Raw genomic sequence first — 22,583 nt, 5'->3', positions numbered from 1 at the left:
ACATTAACCTCAGAGCAGAAGTTTCACTTCTAGCTGTGCTTCTAACACCACATGTGACTTCTACTAAGCAACTCTTGTTCTCTTCCTCTGAGGTTTAATATTGTAAAATGGGGCTATTACTGTCTACACATCACAGGTGTTCTCTAAAATGTATAAAAAGTATTCCCTGAAAACATTGTTGACAAGCTCATGACACATTTGCTGCAGAAAAATCATGCTGCACAAGCCCAAGGTGTTTCAAAAGTACTGAAGAAGCTTGTTTTCTTGAATACGGGTGAAAAACAGCAAACCTGTAACATTAGGATGATAAACAGGGACTTCCCTGGCTAACTACTGAATAGTATCAAAATTAAGTATTTTACTATAGCTACCACCATGTGTTTTTCAGGTCACTAAGAACATAAGGTTGACAATCACATAAGGCTACAGTCTAAAGGCTGTACCTGCAAGAGTCTGATGGGATTTGTATGGGGTATGGGGCACACAGATACTACAGGTGTGAAGGCACAAATTATCTTTACCCCTTCGCCATCTTCAACATTTGTCTTTGAAAGGACTTATCTGCTTTTGTCTCCCAACCTTCTTTTCTTTTCTTCTCCTTACACAGATGAATAAATACAAATATTTATTCTGCCTATAATTCATGATGAAAATTATGAGTGAATAAGGAATTTGATTAATTCAGGTCTACCAAGCTGAAATAAGACAATTTTACTAAAAGTCTATTTTTTTTGGTAATACAAGGAGATCTTAATACAGAGGATCTGTGTTTTAAATGTGGAATATACAATATGGTATGCCACCCTTGATCATGTAATTCAATACACCTGTAACTGAATAAAATGCAAAGGTAGGATTATTACAATTTTTTAATTTTTTTAAAGTGAAGCCAACTAGGCACTATGCAGCTTTAGACAGCACAAATGGACAATCAGCATTAAACATGACTGATTTTTAAATTCTTCATTGCTCAGCTGGAGGGAAGTATTACAAGGCCAAAAAGCAGAGCTATGGACAGCTGGCTTTGTGCAGTACCAGTTCTCTTCCTCAATTTTCAAGCCATTCATTTCTTGCGTGGGGGGGGAAGGGAGGGGGGAAAAAAGCCAAAAAAAAAAAAAAATCTAAACTAGGCCGTACAAATGTACAAAGAAAGCTTGGGTCTCTAGGACTTCCATTGTCTCAGGGAGTCGTCGCCACCCTGAACCCTCATTAAAGCCGAAGAGATGCGGGAGCGGCGTTAAAATGAATGCAAAGCGTTTGCCGCAATCTTCTGCTCACACCATCTCCAAATGAAGGCAGGCATTGCATAATCCGGGCAGCTCGAGCTCCTGACAGGTGGATGATTTATGCTCATAGTCGCAAGAATCGGAGAGCCTGCAGAGGACACAGCGTGAGCAAGGTGGTGGCGAGACAGATGCTCTCAGTGGGCTTGCAGAGGCTGGCAGGCTCCAGCTAGCTCAGGTGCAACTTGAACACTTTAGTACTGAACTCATATTGCCTGGATTCCAGCACAGCAAGATGCCATTTACAATATTATGTACAGTAGATATACTATCAAACCTATCTGTGTGCTGTTTATCTATGTGTGTGTACGCACACATGCACAAAATACATACATTCTTTCTATTTGCATTTCAACTTGCTGTGCTCACGAACACTTTGCATGTGCATGTTCTCCACTGAAAAAGAAAGGGCAGATTAGGACAAATTCTGCATTGTTACAGCCACATAGCATAAGTGAAACCACCGAAGTTGAACAGATGTAAGTGGGGGAAGAATTTGGCTCTAGCTTTCAGAGAGCAGGGATGGATCTGGGATACTGAAAATCCTTTCAGTTTTAAGAGTGTTTGAAAGCTAGAAAAGAAAATGACCAGAGGAAAAATCAAAAGACCCACAAGTCTAAATATAATGGGATATTCTCATCACTAATGATATCTATTTGTAAAGCACAGGAAATGCCACAGTTACACTGTTACTGCAAAAAAGCACAATATTAGCAAAATGTAATGTAAATGACCCTCATGTCATCTACTTCAATCTTTCAATGACATTATTTTCACTGCTTTATTTGGGGGTATTTAAAAATCCCACCCAAAACTGCAGCATCATTTCCAACCATGTAATTCAGCTTCCTTTTCAAAAAGGAAGTAGAAATGGGGGTTTTACTTTTCATTCCTGTAAGCAAGAAATTGATGTATTAAAATAATACAGAAATGAAAATACACACGTATTTTCATTTCTGAAAATGAAAACAAGAAAACCTTATACATGTTTATGTATACAAGACCTTATACATGTTTATGCCACACCTCTATACGCTTTTTTCTTTTTTAACAGAAAAGGCAAGCCAGGACTAAATTATCCTAACTTAAGCATATCAACAAAATAAACAATTCACCTGCCTCATATCAGACCCTCCACATTTTCCAGTGAAACCTGTCACTTAATCAAGTATGTAATTTTCAGGGGCAACTGAGGAGTTAAAGCATTCAAATGTGCACACTGCAGGTTATCTGGGTTGAATCTGGGACTTTGCTGACTCTCAGCTCCTTTCCACTTTAACAGATGGGGTCAGAGGTGAAACTGCAGACGAGAATTAAAGACACATACATCCCTTTAATCAGATAACACATTCAAAGACTTGCAAATTCCCAAGAAGCCACTTTACAGGCACGTGTCATGGGCTATTCCATAAAGGGGGAGGAGGGAACAGTGAAGAGGGAAAAAGGACTTATTTCAACTAACCAGCATTAAAAAAGGAAATTAGAGAAAACAAATGGCAACAAAATGGGATGGACTGCTAATATTCCAAATGCTTTCTCATTGCACACACCTCCCTAGAGAGGAACACCAATGTTGGAAGCCTTAACACTGCATTCAAATGTTTTTCCTAACTTCATTAATCAGCTGTGTTTAAGAATACTTCTATAACAAGTATTTTAATTGGAGATGAGCTGAAGCATCCTGCCAGGATGGATATCTCCAGCAATACCAGGATGCCCAGAAGGAAATACAGTCATTCAGCCTGACTAGTCCTCACAAAACAGTGAGTCAGCTAACAAAAACCTCAAGGAATTCATGATTCTCTCTCCCACCTGGCCAGAAAAAAACCTGCCTGGATGATATGTGCTCACAGCAACTATTTTCTCATCAGCATTCTTCTGATACAATCATGGTTTGGAAGAGGAAAATGAATAGAAAGTCATGAAAATGACAGAAGATAAAAAGAGAAAAGAGAAGGATGTTATGTCATCTTAGCTACTGTGTGGCTTTGTTCTCCAATTACTGCATCCCTCTGCATCTCATGCAGGATCAAGCAATGGCCACGTGGCACATCCAGCAGCTGGAAGACCAGCAAAGACTGTGGCTGTGAACACTAGACTCAAGAGCTGTTCCAACTTCTTTTTGCCTGAAATACAGTCAGAGAATTTGGGTGATGTTCTTGAGGGCTCTTGAGAAGGAAGAGTCTATTCAGTCCCTTATTATCTCAGCCTAATTCTTCACCTGAGTTATAACTCAACCAGACTTTCTAATACATCTTTGAGCAAGAATCCATTTAAATTGGTATTATAAAACAGATTGCTACTTTTTAAGGGAAATATTAATTTTCCTTTATTTTGACATTCAGCAGTCTATTCTGTCTTCAAATTGGAAACTTAAGAGCTTTCATTAAGAGCTTGACAGGGAAACCAGCAAGTGGCTTGTGACCTGAAAAATCAGTACAGAGGAAGACTTCTCTTAACACCTCAATAGTAACATGCTGGTTCCCTCAGTCTGGATACAAAGTGTATTTAAGGCCATCTCTTAAGTAACCTTACCATAACTGATACCACTTCCTACCCAGAAATGCTGTTCTGGTGACTTACACAAGATACTCTTCCCAAATGTTATCCGCTGAGATTGACCATGCAGTGAAATCTCAGGTGCCCCTTTCTAAAGCCTGGATTGAACTACAGAAAATAAGAAAATGAGACAGAGCACAGGAACTTCAGATGCTGGAGACCACTGTAAACACTATCTGGCAGACTGTCATGAAAGCGACATGTGGCTGTACAAGTGTTGAGCAAATGATACGAGACTGATCTGTCGATTGATTCAGATCACAACAAATGACGTGGCTCATCTTCAGTCACCCACCCACAGAACTGAAAGGAGTATTAGAAAGAGACAGGGCATTGGTGGAGTGATTTTTACATTGCTGAATAAAAATGACAAGAAGAGCACTGTATGGACTAATGCTTGGCTGAAGAGGGAAAGAACAGAGACAAAAGATGAGGATTACGATCTTGTACTACTTGTTTTTTCCCAGATCTGTATGTGCTCAGCAAGCAGCCAAGTTACCAAGATTCTCTCTTGCTGGTCAAGCAGTTTTGCTGGTAAACAGCACACCAACAATTCTGCCACCAAGGGCGCAGACTGGTGTTAAGCTGATTAAGTGACAGTATCACGCAGACTTTCTTTTAGAAAGTATTTCATTTTTTCTTAATTATTTTCATAATTAATTGTTTTAAGATGGAGTGCAGTAAGACCCCATGCAAGCAAATTGTATGGAATGTTGATTTTGGATCTGCTACACTAAAACTGTAAATCAAATTGACTTCTCATCTTATACCTGATGATCCTGAGACATAAACCAGATGCTTAAGAGAAAAATAGATACACACATTAAGTTTGCTGGAAAAATAAAGAGCAAAAAGGAAAATATTGATATTATTCAGTAAGTGTAGATATTTAACATAGCTGTGTTTGACTTTCTCCAGAATCATTTATCTAATAAAAGCCTATTGAGGCTTAAAATAAAGCTATGTTTTTTCATTTGTAAAGATTAATAGCTATATTAAGCAACTACTGTGAGCACAACAGACTCCCCTCATAATTTCCCTTTTCTGTCATATAAATACCCAAAGAAAAGAAAACAAAAAAGAAAGAAAAGGGAAAAAAGAAAAAGCTGGTTAGATGAGATCTATTATTAGAATAGCTAGTAAGCATGGCAAAATCTGACAAAGTGGCAATTCATTGCAGATGATCACATTTATTTCAGAATTCAGGCTGCTGACTTTCAACCACAAAAGCCACATTACAAACATCAAATGAAATAATATTCCAGCTTCATATTCCAGTGACTCAGTGAGTAGAACTGGCAAAGGCTCACCACTTGCAGTAACTCCTCAGCTTAGAAAAGGGCAATGACTGCTCAGAGAGAAGACTGTGGCTTAGTTACACGAATATCTCAAAACTCACATTGATTCTAACCTTTTTTTTCTAAGACAGCAGAGATTTAGAAGTGTGAAATATTTGAGGGATAGCACTATATGAGATCAGATGTAACAACTGCAGGTGGAAATCTTCTTACTTCTCAACACATTCATGGCTTTGACTGAGTGAAGAGGCCAAGAGAGTTCCTCAGCCACTCAGCTTTTCAGTGCCAATCCATCCCAAGCAGCAGCAGCAGTCTGCCTGCACATCTGCCACAGGGGTTCTAGTCACCAGCACCTGCATCACTGCAGCCCTTCACCCCAAATAATCCTACCCTGCATTCTGTTTCGACAAAGATTTCACACAGCAAGAGTCTTGATGAGGAGCTGTGGGTGCAGCCCAGGCAAAGGCTGAGCAAAATACAGAAAGTTTGGCATCAGAGTTTACTTTAGAGATAAGGACATTCACTACCCTTAATTGCACTTCTACCAGAGATTCTACACCTATAGCACTCAAGCAGGGGATGTGCAAGTATCCACACAGCAGAAACAGAAAAAAGTGAAGAATACAAATTACATTAATGTTACTCTTTACAAAATGAGACTTACTTAACATAAGGCAGGACCCACGTGCAAGAATTCAAGAACTCTGCAATAAAGGGCAGTGCCACATCTGATGATCTGTGTGTTTATAGGTGGCAGAGACCAAAAATGAAAGGCAGCTACTTGTCTGTGAGATCAAGGGAAAAGCCCTGCATCCTTCACACTTGTCTCTACCTATCCTTATCACTTATACTGCTGTCTCTATACTTCCAGTGTATAAGCAAATGTTCATAGGGGCTAAATCCAACAAACACATTTTGCAAACAATGGAATATTTTCTAGAAAATTAGGAAAGTACTGTTTCCTTATTTCAGGATCAAAAGAAGAAATATGACAAATGAAGACATGCAGTTAATCACCTCAGATTATGATGAGAAAATATTAGTACAAAGTGATTAATTTTTAATAGTAATTTAAGTAGACCCATGAAACTGCAGAACTTACTCCTTCCAATTGTAAGCAATATGTAAGGTATGTGCACTAAGGAAATTACAGTAAAATTTAATTCAGAATCCTTCAAACTCATTAACAAAAGTACAAAGTAACTTTAGGTTGAAAGTATTCTTTGCCTGTCTGACCCTGCAAACAACTGCTGCCACTGGGATTCTCGGCAGCAATGATTGTGTGAGCAGACCCAACCTAACAGCTAATCTCAAGGAAGCTGCTGGTGAGTGAGCCAGCAAACAGCTCTGACCACAGATCTGCAAACGCTAACACAAAAACTTCCCCATTTACAGATCTGTGTAAAGCCAAGAAATGTAAATAGTTCTCAAACTCAGACTTACAAACAATACTGCTTTCTCCACATCCCCTTCATACCTTCTCTTTTCTGCAAGGCAAGCATTTGTATAAAGGGACAACAGTAATACAAAATTTTATCTAGAAAGAGAGAAATTTTATTTAAAGAACAAGTCCAGAAAACTGCTGGGATATCTGCTTTATTCCACAAAATACTCAGAGACAGAACACAAACCAGAGTGGCACAACACTGGAACACAAGCACCATGAAAGCTTCTCAGGAGGCCAACATTTGGTAGGAGCTGTAGGTGCTTTCATGTGACTTGGGACAATTATCCACGTCCCCAATATCTGCTTTTTCTGGGGTATTTTTCTAGTGGATGAATAGAAATGCTCGTTGCTTGAGCTGACTATAAACACTAACCTGAAGTTGAATAGTTTGTCCTTCTTCATCAGTTACAGAGAGTGGAGAGTCATGAGCTGCATTTTAGGGCAGACAAATTGGGCTGTCAGTTCTAATGTGTGAACTGGGCTATCAGGTCACATTTTGGTTAGGAGCAAAGAAGCCTACTTATGAACACCAGCAGCACTTAGAGATTAGCTTCTATTGTTTCCAAGGAGATTTAAAAGGTCCCAGTATATATTAATCCAAGCACATGCTGAATGAAAGAAAGAAAGGGAGTGCAAAGAGAAAGAGGGGAAAGAGAAAAGGGAAAGGAAAAAATAAAAGTGAAGGGATAAATAAAAGGGAGGAAGAAAAGGGGGGAATGTGTGAATGGGGAAGGAAGGGAAGAAAGGGGAAAAGGAAGGAATAGGAAAGGAAAAGAAACAATTCAAAAAAATAGCTGCACTAGAAACCGAACTCCTTCATAATACATTGAAACATAGAAGAGAGCTGAGACATCAACAGAAGACACACTATGTTATCTCTTGATGTTATAACACAGGAGGTTTGTTTAATATCCTGCATTAATGGAGAAGCTCCTTAAGTGTAATATTACGATAGAGAGCATAAGAAATATCACTGAGGTCACTGCTGCTCTATTAACTGTCATCCTGTACAGAAATATTTTCTTTGAATACCATTAATGCTTTCTCCTTTCCTTTGTTCTGATTTCTAAAGGCAGCAGAAACTAAAACTTCATCCGCAATAATTTCTGCCTTCGTCTTGGCAGACTAATGGTATTAGACTTGTAAGAGAAATTTACCTTGGCAATGTCTGATGCACAGGTCTTTTCAAAAGAGATGTTGTTAGAAGGAATCCTATTAAGCAGGCTTTTTCACTACCCTCAAATCATAGGTGATAACACAATTTTAGTCATAAAGAAGATTGCTTAGTTTTATTTATTATTTTGAGAGCGAATCCATTAATCTGCTCCTCTGCATATCACGCATCTCTTTACGTAAGACCAAACTCAAGCTGCCCGTTCTCCTTGCTCTATTGGATTCATTTTCATAGACTGTCAAAGCCAGAAAGGATCAATATGATAATTTAATCCGATCTGCTGCTTAACACAAGCCAAAGATGTTCATATGGTAATCTTTCCATAATAAACTCAGTAATTTATGCTTTAAAATACACATACCTCTTTCTAAAAATGTATTCTTATATTTGAATGAATGAAATCTCTCAATGTGTGAAGCCAGATTATTTTAGAGACCTCCAATTTTAGCATGTTCAGAAAAAGTGTAACTCATGTAATAATCTTCTGGTTCATTACATGAGCATCTAAAATGTTCAAACATTTTTAAAACTGTCAGGAATTGCTTTTATTTAGATCACAGCTAAATAAAAACACTTAGAAGTCCAGGATTTCTTTACGAAGTAGATTCTAACTACTGCCTTACCATTTCCCTAGGGATGCTGAGGTCTCTCTGAGGGCCTGTATTCTCAAAAAACCCAAGCAAAGTAGTGAATGAGAAGTGTTGAGGGCTACTCACTGAGCAGGACAAGTACAACATACAAACTGCTCCGCTGTGATGGGAAGGGTTACACATCAAGTCAGCAGTCCCAGATGAAAATCTCAGAGAGTTTGTGATCATTTTTAGTGCCTGAATGATGGCTCATGTACAAGCAACTGTGAAGATTCACAGACACAAAAAGGTACATTGCTGATTTCCCCATGGCACAGATTGCCAAACCTGCCAAATGAGCAGCAATCTAACACACCTCTAAGAGCTTACATTAATACTTGGTGAGGATCTGGCTTCTCATTTGTAATAGCAGCACTAATTAAGCTGGAATTTTGTTACTCTGCCTATTCTAACTGGGTACCAAGTGACTGATGATGATTTTTAAAGGCCATCCATCCCTAAGGAAAATACAAACGTACTTACATGAAGCAACCCATGCCATTGTTATTGTAGTATACTTTACTTTTCATATAAACTTCCATTTCTTTCCATGTAGCACTCATTTAGGAACTAGACTTTTTGAAATAACAAGCAATGCAGATCAGCCACTGCACACGGTCCATAACAAGTTCTGAAAACACCCAAATACCAGAAATGAGAGATATATGGGAGATGTTTTGGTATCAACAGCCCTGTAAGAAATATGAACCAGTACTGCACAGAACTGTGAGAGCTAGAACAGGATACAGCATTCCAGATGGTCTAAAAGCTGCATGAGTGCCACTCCACAGATTCCCCTCTGAAGTGTAGTTTTTAACCTCCCTACAATACAGGGACAGGTAAAACTGAGGCTAAGGCTTTGCATCTATGGAGAAAACTAAAACATATGGAACAACCTCTTGTAAAAACAGTTATACAAATGCTGCATCTGAAACAAGAAGTGATTTTATTTCGGAATAATTCCTCCACTGGAATTATTTCACATGGGAAGCCCTTAGGAGCAAGATCTGTCCTATAATAAACTTGGAATAATATCTTCTACCACAAGCCTATGCTAGTAAATAGTCCCACTAATATTATTAATAGGCAAATAGTACTAATTAAAGATCAGATATTGAATTCTACTCAGATCACCTAGCAATAGAAAAAAAAAGTCAAATATCTACTCAAGACTCCCCATACCATCTTATGTAGTTTTACATCCAATTTTTCCTCTGAGAAAAGAAAAAAAATGAACCCCTTTTACTCAATCCAACTAGCTGTATAAAAAGGGAAATAGCCAAAATACCCAACCTTGCACATGAGCACAGATTTAATTCTACCACCTGAAGCAAAATAATCACTGGCTTCCAAAGAGTTTGAAAGGCCAAACTTTAAAGACAGAACTGAATTATAAACCAACAGAACTGAAAACTACTGAATGTCCTAAAAATGTTCATTTTTTAAAAGGGCAAATTGTTGTACATGTCTCCCTGCACCCTTTCAGCAATTTCAATATTATTTCAAGAAATCTCAAGGGATACATTTGAAAAGTTTATCCCTAGACTATACAAGAATCTTTAATGTTGTTTCAGCTGTTCTCATGAACCTGAGACAATTTACCAAAATAAAAATACAGTCAAAGAAACTGCATTTCAGTAGAAGAATCAATTGGGATACTTGAAAACCTGATTTTTTGTAACACTGACACAAAATTAAATATAGAAAAAAGTATTTTTTTTTTCTTTGACTGCAGTGTATTCTGCTTTGCTGCTAATAACCCTTTCCTAAAAAAGTAAATGAAAACACCACATCCTCATATTTGTCCTGTGCCTAAAAGCTCATCAGTCTCTGCTGAATGCTACAGTATGAAGTATAACATCCTCAAAACCCATCCACAGACCCAAACATGTTTTTAAGTAACAGTCCATGGGCTAAACCAAAATGTGTTCCTCCAGATCAGTCTGTACAAACCTTCTTACGATACTCAACAGGAGATGCAGCCAGGGCCTCAATCCCAGGCCAGCCCAGCCTGACATTGCTGTAGCTCCTGGCCCACATCCTAAAAATCATTAAGAATCTTAATCTAGGTGCTGCTGGTTCAGCCTCACCAAGATCCATGAGAAAATGTACAGAAAATGCCTACTCCACCTTGTACTTCATGTGACCAGAAATCCCAATTCCCTTGCAGGATTTGACCCCAAAACAGAGCCCCACCACCCTAACACTGGGTCTCCCACAGAAAGACTGGATGCTAGATGAAAAACACCATTATCTTGTCACATAAATGATTCAACATGCAGATGTCATAAGGGAAGCCACCCTATGCATTTGCTATAAGTGGTGTTCAGACCCAGCCCTAGAAGCCAGGCTAAAACTCAGAATCTACCATGAAATTCATATGACAATTCACAAAATAACAATGTAGTGAAGTCCTTTGCAATGTGAAAGAAAGCACAATATCTGATAATTGTTTCACTTTGGATTACACTTTAAAACTGTTTGTTAAGGATAAATTTCTACAAGAAAACTCCCCACAAACAAGGTAAGATTTCTGGAGAAGATACACCCTGGCAGATGTGCTGTTCTTGTAAGGAATGTGATGCTCCTCTCAAAGCTGCTTAAACTTGATTTTATTTCAGGTCTGCAACTAAATTTTTTTTGTAAATAGATTTAGGCTGTCAATTTCCAGGCATGCTGTGCCATCAGCATGTAGAGACTGCTGTGACAAACATGGAGGCTGCAGCAGCAAATTTTATTATAAACTGGTAATTGAATTGAACAGGTTTACATTTGAATAGATTTACTGCAGCATGATCTCTGACATGCTGCATGAGACTGAAATCCTTGTCTGTACATAAAGAAACACTTGAGATGCTGCAAGAATAATTTCAGCTTATTTTAAGTCCGTGCTAATCAATAAATTTATACCACTTTACACATGCAAGAAGTCAGTACATTATCTTTCTTAATTTTGTACATAAAGGATGTGGTCCAAGTCAAAAAGTCATCTCCAGACTTTCCTGTAGGTTAAAATAACAACATCCATCTCCAGAACTGCCTTCCAACAAGAAAAAAAAATCTTTACAACAAATACAGTCTTACAAATGTACTGTGAATCAGCATGATTTAAAAAGTGGCCACTAAAGGGGGAAAAAAATAAAATGCCCTTACATGTTCTTGCAGGTTGTTATAATAGGTGGTAGATAAACAACACTGTTTTTTCAAAGTAATTAGTTATTTTGCCATTTAGAAAAAGATATGTACTTTTAGAGTAGAAAATTCATGCGATTCTTATTAAGAAAACTTGTGGGAATTATTTGAATCCATGGACAATGAACATTCAAACAAAAAAATGTTACTCGCAATGTACATCTGTATTATCCAACTAAATTATTTCAGTTAACAAAACTGCATGTAGAAACAGTAAACTTGCACACAGATTTGCTGAGATAATTACTCATTTGCAGAGGAGACAACTTCCTCTTGCAGTCCCAGAAGCTGCACACAGCCTAGATTTTTTACAATATATGTATGTTAATGCATGCACAATAGTGCCCTCAAAATTCAGAGGAAAAGGATTAAATTAATTCACCTGCAAGTGCTCTTGGTAGCACTGTTTCATTTTCAAAGAAGTTGCTCAATAGATCTGTATATTATCTGTATATATACAGATATACACTGAGACCCTAGTGATACAGGGTCTTAACCTACTAAGAAAAGATGCTAAGAAGCACAGTCCTTTTCAAAAGGTGCCATACCCAGTCATCCCTTTCTTTTTACAGTTTATCTAAGCCTCATAATTTCACTTTTAAGTGACTGCTCCTAGTGGTCAGTTATAGCAGGATTTTGGCAAGTCAGAACTCTCCCATAACCACTGAAGAGAGGGTCAAATCCTGCCGTTCTTACTGAGGCAAAATCTCCATCGAATCTGACAGGAGTTTTGCTCAAGTAAGACTAAGGACAGCAGGATTTGGCTCACAGGATCATAGCATCTGCCAAAGCAGTTGCACAGAACAAGGTTTATTCTTAGCAAGTATAATCCAATAAGAATATGTCTGTAGGTGCGTGATAGACCTAATTTGCCCATCATCTCACCACTGGTCTATGCTGTTTCTTGGATTTTTACCCCAATAGCTTCATACAAACCCTGTTTTGCATTACCACCAACCCATTTGCAAAAATCAACCAGTAATTAAAGCCGAGTTTTCAAGCACTGACAAAGCAAAATTGAATAGGATTGAAGTGGTTGCTTAGCACAAAGTACTCTCCCCTGGATACAATACTTAGAGAACACTGTGCTGATTTCATTTCAAATGTTTATCTAGTTCAGAAGCACATGGCATCTTTCTTGGTGGTGACAGTGCCCTAAAATAATAATGCATGTAATACATGCACTTACAAGTGTATTCTTGCATATACATTAACAACAATGTACGTGCATTGCAGGCAACCAAGATTTGAGGAATCACCTCTTTGTGTCACATAGATGAAGCAGGTTCCAGGTAAGACAGCACCATTTCTTGAAGTATATTTTCTTGCATTCACTATCTTCAAAATGTAATTGATGAATTAAAACATTCAATATATACTTACAGTGAGGGGCAGAGTTCTCAGACACTTTTAGGAAAAAAAAAGGGGAGGAGGGTGGATTCTCCTCTTCTGCATGCCACAATTTGCTCCAGTGTAATTACAGTAACTTCAGCACACACACACAATACTTGTTTAATTTAGAAGTAACCCTTTTCATTTGTCCTGATGGAATGAAAACTGAATAAAAGGAAGACACAGTGTGTGTTTTGGTCTTCTGCCAGAACTGGGAAAGCAACAGTGGATAAGGAATGGAGGCAAGAAATCTTTGAGAATTCTGATGGTTACTCTATCAGTTACTTACTGAAGGAGATTGAATGCTGAGGTACATTTTGCTGTACTACACAAGATGATGAACTCTATGTGGATAAAGCATGATTTGATACCTTAGAAGCAGATGGCAGAAAGAGCAAGTATATATGACAATTGCCTTTGCAATAACTGATTGGAACACTCACCAGTCTCTCTTCTTTCCTGACTGCCCTACAGTTGTAGCAAGTGTTTGCAGAGATACACATTGAGGTGGTCAGTCTTACCTTCTTTCAGCATGCCAACTTTTAGACACTTCATGAAGCGGCAGGCTTGGCAGGACTTGCGTCTGCGCTTCGTGATTTCACATTCATTCGTTGCTGGGCAGCTGTACTCTATGTTACCTGTGTGGAACAGACAGGGGAACAGGGGCTCAGAGTCACTGACTGACCAACACAACCAACACACAAAAGTACTCATACAATTGCCTTTGTATTTCATTTTGGAACGTATCAAGAGTAAGCAGTGCTACAGGAAGAAACAGCTCTCAAGTAAAAATAAATATCTGAGTTAAAAGATTAATTTTTTTCACCCTTTTTTTAAAATCTAGACATCTATATGAAAGAAATATATACAAAACCACAACTAATGTGAGTCTGTGTCTCACTCCAAATATGGTACCTAGGAAAATCCTTCATGTATGTTATTCCTGCTGACAGAAGAAAGATATTTTGTCATTTATTTTCTGTACCAAGCCACAGGCTCAGGCTCCTTCTCTGAGCACTCTTTATTTTCCTTTTTAGCCAATTTCATTAGTCTCTCTTTGCCCAGAGTTCAAAAGAAGGACTGCTTTACTGCATAATCAACTATAACAGGTACCACAGAGTTTCACCCTTCTTCCACTACAGCTGGCAGAGAGCATAAGGCAGTATTCTAGCATAAGGCTAGAACATCTAGCATGTTCTGCAGCTACCAGGCCAGATCTCTGCTCCAGGACATCTCCTCTTCTCTCTATACTTTCGACCAAGTTCTTGTACTGAGAGGCTTCAGGAATAGCATCATTCCTGCCAAGCTGTCAGAATAGCAAAAACTAAAAGAGATGTTTGCCTTTGCCCCCGCTTCTCCCAATTCCCTTCTTAAGGCCTACAACAAGCTCCATCCTTAAACATGAGCCCTTCTCATCATGGGCAAAGCAATCTCTTTTTTTCTTTGTTGCTACTGCTAATTCATATTATTTCTCCTCAAAAATCAGAAAATAAAAGCTTGCAAATGAACGAGTAAAATACAAGAGCAGTTTACTTTTTTAAAATCACATCTTTGGGTATCCAAGTCCAAATGCTAGAACATCTGTTCTCTTTTGCCCTGGTACCACTGCACTTTTCATAAAACAGCTTAGCTCAGCTTATTCATCTGCCCATCCACGCATCTCAGAGCCCAACACTACATCCACTATGACAGACTTTGCAACAGCCCAAAGTTACACTGGGAAACTGACTTTTAAATAAAGCATCTTCCAAATCAGTCTGTCACATCTTGCTTTAAAGGTATTTCTTTATTTCCTAACCCCTTCCCCCTGTGATAAAGTGCATTAGTATCTTAATGAAAATGCATTCTGTTTATTGCCCTCTTGGGAAGCAAGAGGTCATCACACCAAATGCATAAATTGTCATCAGAGACAGTCCGAGCATAATCGCAATTTTGCTGCTCCATGTTTGCTGCACTCGGGGTCCATCAAAGTCCGCTGAAACATGCACAGGTTCTAATAATTAGCATAGAGGCTGCCTGGGACCACAGCATTGATGAAATATTTCAGAGTTAATCACACTTCGTAAACACTGATTTATATTGACTACCTTTCTCCAGACTGATGTCTCCTCATTAAATATCACATTAGTGGATTGCAGGATTGCACAAAGACTCAAATGCTCAGCAACTGCTAATTCAACAGGAAGTAATACTTAAACCACTTACATCTATTGAAAATTGGTTAAGTACTTATGATAAAGGAGGTCTGCATGGCAACTCTGTGCACTCTGCCAACACAACCAGCACATTTGGCATAACCTTTTCAGGCCTTTGCAGGCTTTCTTCCCCCTGGACATTGCTGCATGAGTGAGTTAGCAATGCTGGTGAGTGAAACAGATCTTGGTATGCCTGAATGCTAATGACAAAAGTCAAAGCAGTTTAGTCCTTTTCCCCTTTCTTAGCTGCTGTGGAGAAAGCTATTTAAGAAACTGAAGGATATGGTGGGTAGGGAATTCAGCACAACAGTTCCTGCAAAAGGTCTTTCTTTCCAATACACATTAGAAAAGTTAGGAAATAACACTTTTGGAAGGATAGGTAGAAAATGATGGTAAGGGCAAGCTTAAAAAAGGATTCACATTATCCTCTCCTTCTAACAAGGCATTCTTAGAAAGGCACAACCACTACACAGGAAGACCTTCAAAGCTTTCAACTTGTATCTAATGAATTTCATTACACTACAGTAATAAATGTATTACCATCCCTATCTTAAAAAAATAAAGGAGAAACAGGGAATCAGAAATGCTTTGCACAGGATCAAAGACAAAGATACCTTTGCACAAGGTCAGAAACAATCTTGATCAAAACAAGATCAAGATTATAACAGAGAACTTCAGGAAGCAAAGCTCTCTACCAGGGCAGATGGAACAGTCTCGCTGTATCAAGAGATCCCGTCCCAAGATACAAAGGTACAGGTGCCAAAACCAAGAAGCAGCATTCAGAACCAGAAAGATAAATGCAAGATTGCTCATTTCATTATGCAGACATTTCTAATCCATACCCTGACATTTCACATTTCTGCAAACTATGCAACAGTCTGCAGCAGGCACAGTGTAACTTACTTTTCCTGCAAATTCTTGATACCTAAACAATGCTAAAAGGAGCTATTATTCTAGTCACTTGGATTCCAATACTTTAGCTTACAGGGGGAATCTCCTTTCAATTTAAACTGCTTTTCTTTAATGACTTGTATTCTAGAGCAGACACTCAATATTAATTTTTGGTGTTGTAAAATGAACTTGGAAGATGCTACAAAGAATTCCTCCAACGAGCTCAGCAGAGTTACAGGAATAGAAACCAAAATCCACCTCTTACTAATGACCATAGCTAGTCCTCATAAAGTGGTTCTGGCATTTTAGAAGGGGGCTACACTGCAGTAAGGGTTCAAGGAACAAACACTTTGTCTCCAGTGCACATGCAGATGCAGGGGATATCTGTATCACACTAAAATGTGTTTTACCTAGCACTGCAAGTATTAGTGGATTTACTTTCATTAAAAACCTGAATTTACTGCACGTTCCAGGTCATTAGAGCTTTCATAATTTCTTATTTACTTCTAGATATGAATTCCCATTCAAGATACTCAGACCTGCATTTTATTTCAGAGGAAGAACCGGAAGGAATCTCTACCAATTCCTGACTTACTTCAAGATGCTAGAGGCTGAGACTGAGCAGCTAGGAAGAGTAAAAGCTGAGTTTGCCCAGTCCTGTCAACAGCTGGAGAGGAAGTTGTGTTTTACAGTGAACAAAATCAACATGGCAGCTCGGGGTCTTTAAACTGGGCTGACAAGAGCGATTGAGCGATTTATAATATCTCCTGGCTGCTTTTCAGAAAGAGCTGGGCTCTGATTACTTATTTCAGAGTCTTTTGTACAATTAGTTTGCAGGCAATATAATTTTCTCACTTACTCCTTAATAGAATCGTGCAGCTAGCTGGCTGATAGAATAACAGCATATATGTAAAACTCCTGCCTAAAGTGCCAGGGGATAATTTGTATATTCCTTTCAGTAGCGTAATGGACTTTTACAGTTTGGCAGTTAAAGGGCTGAGTAATATAAATTACTATGACGCTTGAAAATAAAAATATATGTCAAATCTTCACTCCCCAAACACATTTCCCTGTGCTAGAATAATATAATGGGATTTATACCAGCCTAAGCCCCTTTTCTTTCTTCATGTACTGAAGAATGTTTATTTAAAATCAGTTCCTTTTTTTACTGATTTGTTAAATTTTAGTATCCCAGTTGAAAAATGAGAAAATACTTCTAAACACTGTGCTTACCAATAGCAGCTGAAACGGAAAACATCATGCCATTTGATCCTGAGATGGCAGGTGAGCTGCTAAAACTTACCCTGTATACCCAGCTCTCCAATTCTACATGCTTCAGACAGTCACATCTTTACACACAGCTCAGGATAAATGGGCTGAGGTACCATTTCTTTTTTACCTCACAGATGAGGTTTGGATGTTACTTGAATGGGGAGTGAAGAAAGAACAATTTTTGTGGTACAGGGACTTACTCAATGGCTTTACAAGTCAGGCAACTGAGCGGATTTAGCCAAGATTCTCAAAACCATTTTGCCCATTTCTTGCACAGAATTGACAGTGACACTAGAGGTGGCAGGACAAGCAAGAGCCATGGCAAAGATGAGGTCACTGAAAGCATTGAGCCTTCTGCCTTGGTAGAAGTTATTGTCACCAACTGTCACATCTTCAGAACCTCCCAGATATTAAAAGTGAGAAGCTGGCTCTAGAAACAGGCTGGAACAGGGGTCTCTCTTCCACCAATACTGACAAAAATAGAACAGACATCAAGTCCTAGCAGAAGCTTTATTTCCTTTTTCATACTGCAATATTACACCAAGACGTAAAAGGATTTCTACAAGCTATTGAAGTATGCTCAGGAAATTTTTGGACAAGTAAAAGCTATGAGGAAGACTTAAGTGCAGGGTGAAAAGGTGTTTGGAAAGAATAGCCATGAGCCACCTAAAAAAGCAAGAGGAACACTGAAGATATCAGTATCAAAACTTTTACTGTGTGGGAATGTAGCCTCAGAAGAAAAAAAGAAGGAAAAAAGTAAATGAACCAACATTCCTTCAATATAATAATTTTCTGCTATAATCAGTTCATGAAGCTGCATTTCAGTTCAAAAAGATTCCATTTTTCTCCCAAAGCTTCTCTTTCACATTCCCTAACTTAATACCTTTTTTCCAAAAGCTTGTATTTCAAAACTGAAGTGTTCCCATTCTTCATAGAGACTACTGCTTAACTGGATTTAAGACTTTCTGCAGTGAGGTTTATCCCAGGTACCCCTTCATGCTCTCTTTTCCTGGGTGACAGACCCAAAGGAATACTCCTGCTTGCCTGTGCATTGCTATGCATGAAAACTCCAAAAAATGGAAAGTAGCCAAGATCACAGCCATAGGGCTTCTGGGACTTAATAATGAGAACTCAGAAAGAAAGAGACACAGGAGAATCTAAGCTAACAGAGTGAATTTCACTATGTTAGGTTTCACCTTTACACATGGAAGAGAATAGTTCCTGAGAATCTGAGAATGAGGAGCTCTTGGAAATCAAGAGTAACAGCCTAACTGAATAGAATAGACAAAAAGTCCCAGACTTGAAAATCTTTTCCATGTTTATAGGTCTTAATGAAGCTGAACTGAGGAAAGTAAAAATATTTTCTCTCAGGCTAAAGTTTCAGTTCTTCCAGACTCTGCTCTCTACTTTACAGTCACAACTTAGCTGAATTTGAGTAAATATTTTCACATGTAAAAGTACCCCCGGTAAGGTTTCAGAGTAGGGTCAGGCTGGGATGAGGCCAGATTTGAACATAAATAACTGAATCCAGTTTTGCCTGACAAATCCTCAGACAGATTCACCTGATACTGTAAGAAAGCTCTATGAACTACAGACCTATTATGAATTCTGCTACAGGTCATCTGGAGATGATTAAGCATAAAGTTGACTGTATTCACAACTTTTCACCCAGGTGACTTCAGAAGCAATAGTGTACACACAGAGTTACAGAACATTTAAAAATTTGCTTCCCAAATGTCTCAAGTATCTTTTCAAGGTGACAGGATCATGTATGAAGGGTTATGTTTCATCTCTTGCTTATGGTGCCTTTTCTGTTAGGAGTTAAGTAACTAAGGAGAAGCAGTTAGTTTTTAAACATGGTGTTTGACAGAGGGACATGAACAGCTTAAAAGTACATTTTTAGTGAAGTCACTATGTTGAATTGCTTTGAAGAAATCAGTGTACTGTGTTACAGAACTAAAACATTTAGAACTTGCAATTTATTTTTTTTTTTTTAATTCTTAGAAAGCAACATGATGATTTAAAGCAAAAATGTAAAGGTGATACTGGCTACTCTGACTACATGACAGTCATGTATCAGCCTCTACCTTTAGGTAGATTGGTTTCCAGCATCATAAAAAGTCACCAAGTCACCATAATTTTCAGTATCAGACTGGTATTAGGGGGGGTTGAATCTGTAAAGGTCCAACTACCTTTGAATCCCCCTGTACTCAACTTATTCATGAGAAATGAAGGGCATTTAGGTCACCTTAAAAGAGAACAAATGCTTTGAAGGCACAGAGGGAACTGATCCCCTGCTACCTGTAGTCACTTAAGAGCTGTTCAAGTCAGAAAGACTGAACTATCTACATTTGGTTCCTACTGGTATTTTATCTAGGTCAATTTTGATACATTCTACTACAACAGCATGGAGGATTGTCATTGTTTGTTTATGAGCACATAGAGCATCTCAGTCTGTAAAGCTGCAAACTGAATCATTTTCACACCAGAAAAAAAGGTGATTAAAAGTAATACAAACATTAACATAAATCACTTGCTAGCTGAGACTTCTCATGTCTCTGGTTTCAAACAAGACAGAGCTTTGTAAGTGGGCTGGAGGCTTTCAGAGATGTTTACAACAAAACAAGATCCAGACCTAATTATAATGGCATTGGTACATACTAGTGTACCAGCACTATTTGTAAATCACATCTCTTTTGCATTATTTCTGAGGGGTTCAAAATAGCCATGCACCAATCAGGATGCTCATTCTTACTCCCAAATCATCTAAATGCTTATTACAATTTTCAAGCTTGTAAGGAAAGCAGAGATAGTAAAAAAGATAGAACAATCTGTATACTTTTAAGCTTCTCTCTGGTTCTGAGATTTCAGCATGTTTATATTTTATTGTCTCATCATGTTTAGCTGCCATAGCTAGACAGTGACATTATGACAGGATAAAAAGATGTGTTGGAAGGAATTAAAAATGCTTGCTTGCTAGTCTGGCTGGCCCACAGGCACAGAGAAATTGGGGAAAAGCGAAGATATCTATCACTGCTTGCTTAAAATATTCTTTGAAAGAAGTGCTGATGCACAGCCTTTCACTTATATAAGGAAGGTGAATGATTAGATCAGGTAATGATGGATTCAGGTGACATTTAGCGCTCAGCTCACTGGAGGGCTGCCATCTTTGCACCAGAGCCAAGGTCCACAGGCCAGTGCACCAAGATGGGAGCCTCCACCCTACCCTTCTATAAAACAACAATAATCTTAGCTACCAGCAAAGAAGCTGAAAAGCCATAAAATCTTGTTTAATTTTCTTTCATTTCCTCCTCAAAAATGTATTACAGAAGACAGCTTTCAGAAATGCAAAATACCCTTTGCAAGCCACATCAGTCACGTGCAACTTCAAATCAAACTTTACGTTGCCTTATCTGAATGTACATACCTAGTTCTATCTTTCTTGATTAAAACTTCCTGATAGAAAAATAAAAATGTATTTACTGTAAAGTGTTTGTATATTTACAGTTCAAACTGGCTCAATAATGGGTCAACACCCTAAAGAGGATTGAAAAACCTGAACATGAGAGGGATTAAAGACAACTCTGAGTAACCAAAGAGCTGAACAAAGTACAGAGAGTTTGGGCAGGCTTTGAAGACAACAGGAACATCCCTGCACAACTGCAGAGCTGAAGGCTCTTAGCTGAGCAGCATAAAATGAGATGGCAGAAGACAACAGCATTTCAAGGACAGAGTATTTCCTGTTTGTGTTAGCAGACATGGACAGGCAGCAGCTCTCAGGGATGGAGTGATGACACAGTGAGGGTCTGACTGCAGGGCTTCTCTTACCAACTCCTGCTTTACTCACCCTGTGTACACGCAGAACATTGATGCCTCACTGCTGTTTGTCCAGCAGTTTTTCATCAAAAAATAAACATATAAACAAAAAAAACCCCCAAAAAGTAAAAATTCAAGAACAAAGACTACTGAATGCAAAATATTTAGCTTTTGTGGGGAAAATTCAAACAGTACCCAAGGAAATTATAAGTAAGATCTGAGACTTTTGTGAGAAGCCTTAGGAGGAATGTGCAGGCTTTACACACTGTCTTTTCAGGCTAGTTTAGAGTCCAAAGACAACAGTCTGGACAATTTGGAACAAGGGAGGACGAAAGTCTTCTAGACACAGGCCATTATTTTAGAGAGATAAAAGCTAACATAAAACAGGACAATAATCTGTCTTTGAACCTGAAAGTCCTATCATCTCAGCCCTCTCCTGAAAGCAAGAACACCAGTTCAATCCACCTGCTGAAATGTTTAAGTTATGAACACTGAGTAATTACATATTAATGAAAATGTGTGCATACTAGTATATATAATAACTGACCAAATAAAAATTATGATAAATATATTTACATTAAATATTCACTACAAAATATCTAGTAAGTACAAGACCTCTGTGTTGAACACAAGACTTTGCACCCAGCTGACAAATGAAAATTCTTTTTTTTTCCCCTCTTTCTTTTAATGAAAGCTCAGAGTTTTCAAGATAATACAGTGCACAGCAAAAACTGTGAAGAGACCCTAAAAATCAATAGACCTGTAACTATTTTTAGATGTTGTTATTTTCTACCATCCCTGATGTTAAGCCAATTTTGGGAAGATTTGGCTGTGTGTGTATTTCTGTGAGACACTTGCAATCAGCCACCATGTAAATTATCCCAGAAGCAAACTGAGAGCTGCAGCTGAGTGAGTGCTAGGCTGAGCAGAGAGAACATCCAGTTCCTCCATACCTTATATCTCACAAATGGGCAGAACATCACTGCATTCTACTATGACATAAGAAGACATCAATTTTATATATTGAGCTCGTTTTTGGTGGATTTGTTCTCTTTAATTTTTTTTAGCCAGGAAATTGCTTGTTTCTAATTTTTTCTAATATTATTGATTTTTATCATAATTATGCACACTTTACCAAAACTTCAAATGTATTTTTGGGCCATGTTAAAAATATATGTTCTAAAAAGACAAAATTACTCATTCTTATGCATCAAAACAAGGTTCATTTAATTTCTTAATGTTTAAGGAAATGAGCAGGAATTGATTGCAGGAGGCTGGATGTTTTTTAGACTAAACTGCTAAATTGGAAAGGGAATTACAATCTCCAATACCCTTAAAAACAGGTGTATTCTCTACATTAGAGTGATATTTGCCTTGTGTAGGAGCTGCTAGGTGCCCTGTGAGGCTTCTCTCTTGTGTGAGATGCTGGTGGTGC

General features: G+C 38.2%; 1 protein-coding gene across 3 annotated transcripts in view; it reads right to left on the bottom strand.

Moving 5' to 3' along the window:
* The window catches only part of ESRRG (estrogen related receptor gamma), a 371,822-nt gene that overhangs the window by 97,251 nt on the left and 251,988 nt on the right, over window positions 1-22,583 (bottom strand). For all 3 annotated transcript variants that reach the window (XM_058802853.1, XM_058802852.1, XM_058802854.1), the window contains one exon: window positions 13,496-13,612. In XM_058802853.1, the coding sequence (XP_058658836.1) occupies window positions 13,496-13,612 (117 nt within the window). The remainder of the gene's footprint in view (window positions 1-13,495; window positions 13,613-22,583) is intronic.

The sequence above is a fragment of the Ammospiza caudacuta genome, chromosome 3 (assembly GCF_027887145.1).
Source record: "Ammospiza caudacuta isolate bAmmCau1 chromosome 3, bAmmCau1.pri, whole genome shotgun sequence".
In the NCBI taxonomy this organism is placed as follows: domain Eukaryota; kingdom Metazoa; phylum Chordata; class Aves; order Passeriformes; family Passerellidae; genus Ammospiza; species Ammospiza caudacuta.
Note: the sequence above shows the minus strand (reverse complement) of the source record. Positions and strands in the feature narration are given on the sequence as shown.